Source organism: Balaenoptera ricei, chromosome 15, assembly GCF_028023285.1.
Source record: "Balaenoptera ricei isolate mBalRic1 chromosome 15, mBalRic1.hap2, whole genome shotgun sequence".
Taxonomy (NCBI): domain Eukaryota; kingdom Metazoa; phylum Chordata; class Mammalia; order Artiodactyla; family Balaenopteridae; genus Balaenoptera; species Balaenoptera ricei.
In genome coordinates, this window is record NC_082653.1 from 12320743 (window position 1) to 12332993 (window position 12251).

The 12251-nt window shown below is 41.5% G+C and overlaps 1 protein-coding gene across 19 annotated transcripts in view; it reads left to right on the forward strand.

The window, feature by feature from the left end:
- Positions 1-12251, forward strand: part of STAU1 (staufen double-stranded RNA binding protein 1) — an 86349-nt gene that overhangs the window by 70411 nt on the left and 3687 nt on the right. For 14 of the 19 annotated variants that reach the window (XM_059899045.1, XM_059899058.1, XM_059899061.1 and 11 more), the window contains 3 exons: positions 7822-8052; positions 9201-9344; positions 11146-11292. In XM_059899045.1, coding sequence (XP_059755028.1) covers positions 7822-8052; positions 9201-9344; positions 11146-11292 — 522 coding nt within the window. The remainder of the gene's footprint in view (positions 1-7821; positions 8053-9200; positions 9345-11145; positions 11293-12251) is intronic. The other 5 variants (XM_059899064.1, XM_059899046.1, XM_059899050.1 and 2 more) reach the window with 2 other exon arrangements.

A 12251-nucleotide genomic window follows, 5' to 3' on the forward strand; every position in this document is an offset into this window, starting at 1 on the left:
GTGTTTTAATAGATTTCTTTATCAACTATTTGGTCTTTCAAAGTTATAAAGAGTATAGGTTTAGTCTTCCAAAGAGCTTTAAAACTCAACATACTTGTTACTTCAGGCAAATGTAATTTGAGGTGGGACATCTGCTTAAAACAATTTTAAGTGGTTCATAAACTTCTTTTGGCCTATTTCTTTTTTAAAAAGTCTACCTGAAGTTTATTGTCCTGTAAAATACTTTAATTTTGTAGTTAGGTGATCCCCAAATTTCATGTCTGACTCTCATGAAATATATACCTTCTTCTATTACGTGCTAGTGCCCTAAACTGGCTCCTGAGTTCAATCCTTATGCTATCAGCTGACTGATGGTGATTTCTGACCTCCAAACTCATCTGTTGCCATGAGGCACAGGTGGGGGTAGGGAGCGGCACTTGGCTCACAGGGCCATCCCACACCCCCCGCACACACCCATCCCTGCCCCTTCCTGGCAGGCAGGACCAGTTTATATTGTCCCCTTTCCAGAGTGCAGCGCACCAGATGGCTCTCGGGCTGCCATCTTACCTGGCCCTGCATCCCTTCCAGCCTTTCTGCCTCTGTTCTGGGTGGGAGGTGGTGGCCAGGGAGGCGATGAGACAGGGGACACACAGAATAACAGGGCTAGTTGTTGAGTGGGAACTAGGTGGGAGCTTCACCCGGAGAAGCCACAAGGTCTCCCTGGGAACCTGTTGCGGGAAAGGGAGGAAATGCTTCTTTCCCTCCTGCTGAGGGATTAGTGTGGCACAAGAATGGATGTTTAAAGATTGGAGGGAGGGGTACAAAGATTGTGGGAATGGGAGATGCCTGGCTTCTCGGGTCACCTAAGGGTTACAGAGGTGACTGCTGGGGCCAGGGCCCTAGATCCTGTGAAGCTTGTCACCTGCCCACACCAATTGCTGCTTTGCCTGAGAGTCACAGAGCTTTCTGGACCCTAGTGAGGGATTGCCATTTTATATTTTTGCTCTTTGGGATTTGGGGACCAGATTGCCTCTGTCCCACCTATGCTTTTGTTTAGGTTTTAGATTTGGCTTTCATACTTCTGTTCAGGAATATGTAACACTTAGCAGGGTATTGTCAGGTAGTCACAAAAGAAATTGTGGGAGTGCCCTGTGGTGGTGAATATCTCTTAAAGTAATAATTTGAAACATGACAGTTTGTGTGTAGGTAGTGTCATTGAGTTTGTTAATATGAGTGCTTATATTAAAAGTTCATATTAGCTTCCATTATTAGGTTGAGCAAAGCTTTCATTTTTTCCCCACAGTTCTATCTCTGGCACCTGGAAGATTTCCTGGCCTATATTGGATGCTCGGGAAATACTTATTGAATAAATGAATAGAATAGTTTCTTTTGTTTTTTTTTTGACAGATAGTAAGATATGTCATGTTGGAAGCTGAGTTAAGTGTGCAATAGAGGAGACAGGAGCCATTCATAGCTTTTCAGAAAAATGTATACAGCTAGATTTTTGATAAAATACATAGTTTTAGTTAGAAAATGTTACGGTGCTGATTGATATAGTCACTGGGAGGCAGTTGTGACTTGATCCCACTAAATACATTCTAGGTTACATTGCAGATGTAGATTGGTGGGATTATGATGTGAGCAGACAATGAAAATGGTTGCTGAGGGACCAGGATGGACTGTGAATCTGAAGTGAGCCATCAGGGTGGCTACTCTTACTTTTCGAGTCTCATCTGAGGACGCGGAGAGCACTGTTCAAGGAGGGAGCGTTTGGAGTATAGGCTGTCGGTGTGGGAGGGCATCCGGGGGGCTCTCTACGATCAGTCTGCAGGCGCCTGTGCGAGCGGGGGGGCTCTTCCCAACAAACCTCTTCCTTTGTAGGGCAGTGAGGCTGCTTTCTGAGATGCCTCCCTTTCTCACCTTTGAGCACAGCACAGCCAGTTCTTGGGCTCACACAGTTTTCCTAGCCATCTTTTCAACTTTTTATTTTGAAACATTTCAAACCAATGGAAAAGTTGCAAGCATAGGGCAGTGAATGTATCCTTCACATCGATTCACCAGTGGTTAACATTTTAGCACATTTGCTTTTTTTTTCTCTGTAAATGTACATATTTTTCTATTTTTTTATTCTGCTGAATCATTTGAGAGCAAGTGGCAGACATCATGCCCTTTGACTCCTAATATTTCAGTATGTGTCTCTTAAGAACAAGGACATTATCTTAAAATAACTATAATCTGATTGTCAGTACAGGAAATTTAGCATTGCTGTAATACTGTCACCTAATATACATCCTAGATTCACGTATTGCCAGTTGTTCCCATGATGTCCTTTAGAGAAAGTATTTTGCTGGTCTTGAGTCTGGTACAGGATCACACGTTGCGTTTAGCTGATGCATCTCTTTAGTCTCCTTTAATCTGTAACAGTTCCTCAGCGTTTTTTTTTTTTTTTTTTTGTCTTTTATGATATTGGTATTTTTTTTTCAACATCTTTATTGGAGTATAATTGCTTTACAGTGGTGTGTTAGTTTCTGCTTTATAACAAAGTGAATCAGTTATACATATACGTATGTTCCCATATCTCTTCCCTCTTGCATCTCCCTCCCTCCCACCCTCCCTATCCCACCCCTCTAGGTGGTCACCGAGCTGATCTCCCTGTGCTATGCGGCTGCTTGCCACTAGCTATCTATTTTACGTTTGGTAGTGTATATATGTCCATGCCACTCTCTCACTTTGTGCCAGCTTACCCTTCCCCCTCCCCATATCCTCAAGTCCATTCTCTAGTAGGTCTGTGTCTTTATTCCCGTCTTGCCCCTAGATTCTTCATGACCTTTTTTTATTTTTTCTTAGATTCCATATATATGTGTTAGCATACGGTATTTGTTTTTCTCTTTCTGACTTACTTCACTCTGTATGACAGACTCTAGGTCCATCCACCTCACTACAAATAACTCAATTTCGTTTCTTTTTATGGCTGAGTAATATTCCATTGTATATATGTGCCACATCTTCTTTATCCATTCATCTGTTGATGGACACTTAGGTTGCTTCCATGTCCTGGCTATTGTAAATAGAGCTGCAATGAACATTTTGGTACATGACTCTTTTTGAACTATGGTTTCCTCAGGGTATATGCCCAGTAGTGGGATTGCTGGGTCGTATGGTAGTTCTATTTTTAGTTTTTTAAGGAACCTCCATACTGTTCTCCATAGTGGCTGTATCAACTTACATTCCCACCAACAGTGCAAGAGGGTTCCCTTTTCTCCACACCCTCTCCAGTATTTATTGTTTCTAGATTTTTTGATGATGGCCATTCTGACCGGTGTGAGATGATATCTCATTGTAGTTTTGATATGCATTTCTCTAATGATTAATGATGTTGAGCATTCTCTCATGTGTTTGTTGGCAATCTGTATATATGATATTGGTATTTTTAAAAGTCAGTTATTTTGTAGAATGGCCCTCAATTTGGGTTTGTCGGATTGTTTCCTCATGATTAGTTTCAGGTTATGCATTTTTTGGCAGGGAACACTACAGAAGTAATGTTGGTTCTTCTCAGCAGCACATGATGTCATTTTATCCGAGTGTTAGTGATATTAGTTTCATTGCCTACACCAGATGTGTGCCATTCTGTGGAGACTTCCTTTCCATTTATAGTTAATCCATAACCTATGGGGAGATGCTTGAAGGCTATGCCCTTACAGAGTTCCCCAGTGTTTCTAGCAGTCATTGATGATTCTTCCCAGCACCAATTATTACTGTGGTGGATGTCAAACATTGATTTTCTGCATGTCCAAAGAAAATCTCCTCCTGCCTTATATTAATTTATATTAGTATAGATGCAATTCAAAGTGTTACTCCATTATTGTTGCTAATCATTTTGATGTTCAAATTGCCATTCAGGCTAGCTCCTGTATCCTTTGATATGCCTCTGTCAGCTTTTCTTTGGGGGGGGGGATGAGCGGTCCGATTTCTTGAGGTATAATTTACATAAAGTAAAATTCATCCTATTTAAGTATGTAATTTGATGTGTTTTGATGGTATGGTTGTATAACTATCACCACAATTAAGATAAAGAACATCTTTCACCCCATAAAGTTTCCCCTGTGTCCCCTTGCAGTCAATCCCGTCCCTCCATCCTCAGCCTTGGGCAACCATTGATCTCATGTCTGTCCCTACAGTTTTGCTCTTTTTCAAAATATTACAAACATGGAATTATAGAATTTATTCTTTTTTTTTTTTCCCCTTTTGGGCTTTCCCTTTATCTATTTATTTAACGGGATGAGTAATAACATTTTGAGAAGCCTGGAGGGAGCACATAAAAATATAAAGCCATCTTAGAAAACACAACCCAGACATGACCTTTCCATAATTGTAAATCATGATAACAAAGGCCAAAGTTCCTTGTACTGTTCCTTCCCTCAGGCCTCTCACCTTTTAACAAATGGCCAACCAGATACAGTGCGTTCAATGTTGTCCATTTGGAAATTTGTGATCTTTCCAGATTACAAGATTACAGATCTACTGGCAAGAGTATATTGCCTTTTGTGTGGCTTTTTAACTTAACACATGGACTCAAAATCTGCATTATGTTATACCTATCAGTAGTTCATTTCTTTTTATTTCTGAATAATGTTCCATTGTATGGATGTACCACAACTTATTCATGCATTTACCAGTTGAAGAACATTTTCTTTTTTTTTTTAATTAAAAAAAATTTTTTTTAAATTTTTGGCTGCGTTGGGTCTTCATTGCTGCGCGGGCTTTCTCTACTTGCAGCAGGCTACTCTTCGTTGCGGTGTGAGGGCTTCTCATTGCAGTGGCTTCTCTTGTTGCGGAGCATGGGCTCTAGGCGCGTGGACTTAAGTAGTTGCAGCGTGTAGGCTCAGTAGTTGTGGCGCACGGGCTTAGTTGCTCTGCGGCATGTGGGATCTTCCCGGACCAGGGCTCGAACCCGTGTCCCCTGCATTGGCAGGCGGATTCTTAACTATTACACCACCAAGGAAGTCCAAGTTTAAGTTATCTTTGCAGTTCTTTTTATCTTTACACTGAATGTGTATATTCAGAGCATTGTTTTCCTAACTTGCTTGGATTATTTTTTCCCTATGCTAACAACAGTCTATTATACAGTAATGTATGTATCTTAAGTGCACAGCCCATTAAATTTTAACATGTGTAAAAACCCATGATTCACTACCCAGATCAAGATACAGAACATTATCATAACCTCCATAAGTCCCTGTGCTCCTTTCCAGCCAGAAGAAGCTGCTTTCTGTAATCACTATAGATTTTGTTTTCTGTGTTCTTAGACTTCGTATAAATAAAAAGATATAATGTGGCTTACTTCACTCTGTATAACAGACTCTAGGTCCATCCACCTCACTACAGATAGTTCAATTTCATTTCTTTTTATGGCTGAGTAATATTCCATTGTATATATGTGCCACATCTTCGTTATCCATTCATCTGTTGATGGACACTTAGGTTGCTTCCATGTCCTGGCTATTGTAAATAGAGCAGCAGTGAACATTGTGGTACATGTCTCTTTTTGAATTATGGTTTTCTCAGGGTATATGCCCAGTAGTGGGATTGCTGGGTCATATGGAAGTCAGAAAGAGAAAACAAATACAGTATGTTAACACATATGTATGGAATCTTAAAAAAAACACAAAACAAAACTGGTTCTGATGAACCTAGGGGCAGGACAGGAATAAAGATGCAGACATAGAGAATGGACTTGAGGATGTGGGGAGGGGGAAGGGTAAGCTGTGACAAAGTGAGAGAGTGTCATGGACATATATACACTACCAAACATAAAATAGATAGCTAGTGGGAAGCAGCTGCATAGCACAGGGAGATCAGCTCGGTGCTTTGTGACCACCTAGAGGGGTGGGATAGGGAGGGTGGGAGGGAGATGCAAGAGGGAGGGGATATGGGGATATATGTATACGTATAGCCGATTCACTTTGTTATACAGCAGAAACTAATACAAGGTTGTAAAGCAATTATACTCCAATAAAGATGTTAAAAAAAAAAAGATATAATATGGATTGTTGGGTGTTGAGTTTCTTATCCTTAACAGAATGCTTTTAAGTCTTATCCATGTGTATCAGTAGTTTAATGCTGAGTGGTATTCCAGTGTATGAATATAAAACTCTAATTTATCCATTGTCCTATTGATAGATATTGGATAGTTGGGAACCATTATAAATAGGGTTGATAAGTCTTCTTGAGTGCATGTGCACTCAGAATTGCTAAGTCAAAGGGTAGGTGTTTATAAAAATTCTCAAAACTATTTCCCAAATTGATTGTACCAATTTATACTCCCACCACTTGCTCCACATCCTTGCCAAAAGTACCTGTTGAAGTATTTTTTTAATTGAGTATTTGTCTTTTTATTATTGACTTGTAGGTATTCTTTAAATGTTCTGGATATAATTCCTTTGTTTGGTACATACATTGCAAATATTCTCTCCCATTCTATGAGTTCCCTTTTTAATTTTTAAATGTTGTCTTTTGATGAGCAGTTTTTAATTTTGAGGACTTCTAATTTGTGTTTTTTGTGTTCAAGAATTCTTTGCCAACCTCATGGTCATGAAGTTTTCTCCTGTGTTTTCTTCTGAAAGCTTTATAGTTTTAGCTTTCATGTTTGGGTCTGTGTTCTAGCTTCAGTTAATTTTTGTTTTTGGTTGAGTTTAGGATCTTGGTTCAGTTTTTTCCCCACGTGGATATCCAGTTGCTCCAATGTCATTAAAAAAAAAGACTTTGGATTTGCTTTGGTATGTTTGCCAAAAATCAAAAGACTGTCTATGTGCAAGTCTATTTCTACATTCTGTTCTGTTTTATTGATCTTTTGGTTTATCCTTAAACAATACCACGATGTTGTAGTGCTGTAACTTTACAGAAAGTCTTGAAATCTGGCAGTGTAAGTCTGCTAACTCAGTTTTCTTTTCAAGGGTATCTTGGCTCATGTAGGTTGGATTTGATTATTATTTTCCTTCTGCGTGATTATGTAATCACTTTAATTGCAGTTAGGTTTCTGTTCATATTCCATTTTAGTATTTTCCCCCATCTCTGTTGACTTATTCTTATATATTTAATATGTGTAATACTAAATGGTTCCAAGAGTCAAAGCTACACAAAAAGATATATTCAGAAGTGTCATCTCGTCCCCTTTCTACCCTAATCCCTCCCGCCTGCGGTAGGAAACTGATTCCATTGGTTTCTGCTTTATCCTTCCTGAGTTTCTTTTTGCAAAAATAAGCATATAAACACACACACTTGTGTGTCTATTTATATGTGTGTGTATATGTATACATAGATTTAACATCCCCCCACCCTTTGTACACTCTTTTGCAGTTTGCTTTTTTCAGTTACTATGTACTGGAAATCACTTTATGTGCTTGGAGATTTTCTTATTCCTTTTTACAGCTGTAGAGCAGCCAGTATTTAATAAGCTCAATCTTGGCTGGCAGCTCAGCGCAAATATTAAACTTGAACTCTGTGTGCTGCATTTATTTCTGGGCTTTGCTGGGCCAGTTTCCTTTCTGCCATTTACAGGGGAGCTCACTAAACTCAGGACAGTCTGTGACCCTGGGTGGGCGGGAGTAGAACATGTTTCCCTATTCCATGTCTGTTTTGGACTCATCAGACCTGAGAACATTAACAAGTTTGGGGGAAAAAAAAGAAGTGGGAAGAGAAAGCGTTCAGGATGATCAATGTTTACACTCCCTTCATTTAATGAGTCTTGTCCTCAATTCCCCTTTTCCTGTGTTTCGTGTGAAGTAGTGTGCTAACCAGTGTGCCGTGCAGCTGGTAATGCGTGTCTGTCACGCTTTCACTCAGTCTTTCCCTCTAAAACAGGTTGCCCGGGAGAGTGGCCCACCCCACATGAAGAGCTTTGTGACCAGGGTGTCGGTTGGGGAGTTTGTGGGGGAAGGTGAAGGGAAGAGCAAGAAGATTTCAAAGAAAAATGCTGCTATAGCTGTTCTTGAGGAGCTGAAGAAGTTACCGCCCCTGCCTACAGTTGAGCGAGTGAAGCCCAGAATCAAAAAGAAAACAAAATCCATAGTCAGGGTAAGGACTTTCCTGAATGAAGAGGGCGTTTTCATGGCCCAGAGGCAGCTGGGGGGTTAGAAGGCTGGTGAAAGAGGGCGGGAGCTGGCAGGCACAGGCCCGGCCTCGGAGAGCCTTTACGGGGGCCACCTTGTGCTGCCCTCACAGGAGTCCCGGGTTAGGCAACGACAGGGACACTGTGCCGGCTTCAGTGGAGGCCTCTGCAGGCGGCCACGCCCGTCTGGGTGCCATCACAGGGAGGAGCTGTGTGTTGGCCGCCGCGCTGCCCATCTGCGGGGAGAATAGTTAAATTGCGCTGCCTCCGTCTCATTGCCCAGTGCGCGGTTCTGAACGCGCAGGAGATTCCTGGGTGGGGAGATGTCTGGGGCAGGCGTAGGAGTCAGACGTATACACCTTCTTCTTATTTTTGAGTCACGCTAAAGGACCTATCAAAAATTATACTATCCCTCACCCTCCCAAAGAAGGGACAGGGGTCCATTCGGGGACATTTATGAACGCCAGGATCCGTTCTGATTGTCAGTATAGTTTCACGTTGTATCAAAATCCAAGTTTTTCTCACACACAAGTTAGCATTCTGTATGTGTGAAAGTTAGCATACTCTGGCAGTTCCCTTTTTCCACTTAAAGTATCCTCGAAATCGGTAAGTGGGTAAGGATTCACTGGCACGGAAGGTGGCCACCAGGAAGTAACTGTGGGATTTTTAGGTTCTTTCCACATGGCAATAGCTTGAATATATTTTTTTTAATGGTTTCTGGATTTTGAGTCATTGTTAAGAAAGCTGGGAACCCATCCTTATAATGTAGACTTTTGGGAAGTTTTAGAAAGAGTTTGTTATATTTTTTTTCTACCTCTTCATTTACTATCATATGTTGACATTTATTGTTCAAAAGCAGACATTACAATGATGCTTGCCTACTCGTAGTGAATGGTGATGTTGGTTTGCTAAGAAGACCTTAAAATCACCTCAGAGCGATCATAGAAAATCATTAGGCATCTTTCAATTAAAAAAAGGTTTAAAAAAGATCTGATTAATTCTGAGCCGTTAGAACAACATAGAAGTAATCAACTGTCATGTCCTGGTCTCTGAATTGGCAAGGTCCTTTCTATGACTAACATGGCACATGGTTTCTACATTCATTGTTCCTCAGCTACAAAGCAGCCCGGAATACGGCCAGGGGATGAACCCGATTAGCAGACTGGCCCAGATCCAGCAGGCAAAAAAGGAGAAGGAGCCAGAGTACCTCCTCCTCACTGAGCGAGGCCTCCCGCGCCGCAGGGAGTTTGTGATGCAGGTGGGTCAGCCGGCTTGTGGGCGGCCCTTCTCTGACCGCCTCCTGTCTCAGAGCCTGAGGTAGTACAGGGGCCGGACACCTTTCCCCAGGAGGCCAGGTCCAGTGGGCACTCCCTGCCACCAAATGTTACTGTTATTAGACCATGTTGCCTGCACTAATCTGATGCCTTAAAACGTGCTTGTCTGCACAGCACACACGCTGCTGTATCGACAGGTAGGAGCCTGGACTCACTGCGCCTGTTTAGAGGAGTGGGGGAATCGTGGGTTACTTTTTTTCTTTGTTACTTCTTGAAGGTTAATATTGTTCTTTTCAGAAGTTTTATAAATTATATAAAGGATCTATTTCTGCTCCTCCTCATCCTTCTGTAGAATCTGGAGTCTGGGGTTGGGTTTACACTTTAGATTTGTACAGAGTGTTTCTCCATGCACTTAGCTTATTAAACAGTTATTCACACGGGCAGCTGAATTTGTAATTTGAATTTAACAGTGTTTTCTGGTGAAAAACAGAATACTTCACTCTGCATAGCAGTTTACAGCTTTATAAAGCACCATCAGTTAGCCTGGTGTGTTTCACCTCTGCAGTCAGAGGGCAGGAAGAGTAGTGATCCTTCCATGTACATGAGAAAATTGCAGCTTGTTGAGAGGCTCAGTAATTTGCCTAGGATCAAATGGCTGGTAGATGCCCAGTTGAGATTCAACCTCAGGCCCCTCTTCACAGGCCAGGGAGGGTTTCCTTGACTCTTCTGTGACACAGGGCTTTTGGTTTTGGTCTGCGGTCAAGACCAGCTTGGAAGGGGATGGTAAGCAATGATGTGTGCCTGGAGTATGTTTAACAGCCAACTCTTAGGGGAAGGCAGTATGTGCGGAGACTATACACGCATATGCACACGTATTATATGTACATATGTGTATATTATAAATTTTACTGATAGGAAGCGTAGCATACAATTTACAAAAAATATGTAATACTCTTGTAAATTTCATACATCTGTAACTTCAGTGTGACAGTCACCAATAGCAGCGTTACAGAATGAGACTCATGTGAATTCTTTATTCCTCTCAGGTTCAGCAAGGAGGTTTGCTCCTGTCATTGTTGAATAACTGTGGTACTAGCATGAGTACTGGTTGATATTTTTATTTACATTAACAACAAAGACATGTCAGAACTTCACTCATTTAAACAATATGAATGGCTTCTTTGCTGAATCAGATAATAATTTTCCAAGACTGGAAGTTTCAGTTTTTTGTATTAGTTATGTCATGGCTGCAGACTTGACAACAATTTAAAGCTTAATCTGCGTTATTAACCTTTTCTCCATCACTGAAGCTTAAGAATAGACAATCAACAGTATAACTTAATCCTTGATAAGTAGTAGTTGCAGATTTCTGTGGTGTAAGTACTCTCACTGTGGCCATTTTCCGTCTGAGTTGGAAAGAGATGTGTAGCTGCATATTGACACCACACACACACAAGTGTAAAGAACCTCAAAAGCATAGACAATTGTAAAATGGAGTCCAGTTACGAAGTGATGAATTTGAAGTATTCATTACCTCTGTTTGTTAAAATAATTTGTTTAATTATAAGCTTATATACTTTAGTGTATAATAATAGCTACCTTTAACACCACCTCTCCAAATTCCTCAGGATTTCTTAATGGGCTCTCACAGGCTGGTCCAAGCCAGCTCCAGGGCACCACTGTTAAGCCATCCATCTTCTGACCATTCTGAGTTCTTTTCAGTTCCTGACCAGTCTTTATTCTAAAGGGTTAAGCCCTGATCTGAGTTCTGCCTTCTTTATGCAGGTGAAGGTGGGAAACCACACTGCAGAAGGATCAGGCACCAATAAGAAGGTGGCCAAACGCAATGCAGCCGAGAACATGCTGGAAATCCTTGGTTTCAAAGTCCCACAGGCTCAGCCCACCAAACCAGCCCTCAAATCAGAGGAGAAGGTGACTGCTCAGGGCTCTGTGTCCTTGCTCTCTAATTGCAAGATGACCTTCTCACCTCAGGACTCTGACTCCTCCAGGGCTAAGCTTCCGGACAAGGCTTCATCCTCCTGGCAGTAAAGCAGCCCTGCTGAGCAGGGTCCTAGCATTTGCTTCATTATAATGTGGTCAGAAGGGGAGATGCATGTCCATGGCTCCAAGCGTGGTGCTGGGTTAAGTCGTTACTGTTTCAGTATCTTTGTGGTCTGGGATGCTTGGTGGAGGGCAGCTCGCTCCTCTCCTTTTGTGGGATGACGGGTAATTAATTGGACTTGAAATTAATGAGTGTGTGATTCTATCATTTGTGCTCTTAGAGTGAGTCCTGCATAAAAGACTCATCAGCCTTAGGCTGTTGTTAGTTGTGGAACATGCTTGGGACACTGAGACAGTGTGATATTAGAGTCAGGGCCAAATCCATAGTTTCGATTTGGGATTTCTATCTCTTTATGAATTGAACATTAGACAAAAATGATCCCATATTGAAAATTGCACTTCTGCCGAGGTTGGTAAGCAGTACCCTCAATGAAAGCCTTGGCCGACCTTGTTTCCAGTCACTGGATGGTCCTTTCAGGATAAACTTGAAAACACCAGGACTGATTCAGTCGTGTCTGTCAGTCCTGTCAGCAGAGAGAAATGGCAGCAGCTGTGACCACATAGTTAATAACTGGGATCCCAGACACTCATCAGAGAATCTGTAGAGATCCTGGACTTGGCTTTGGGGGTTTTCATTCCAAAATCTTACAGAGCATCATAGGCACCTTTGCCTTCTCAGAAGGGAGACCTTTGTGTTTGGCAAAATTTTTATCTAGTAACATTTTCCCCCTACATTTGTTATCTTTGGATATGTCACCTTATCTTTTAGTCGGACATGTGCTCCAGGAAATATTCTTTGTTTATTTAATTATTTAGCATCAACCTAAAAG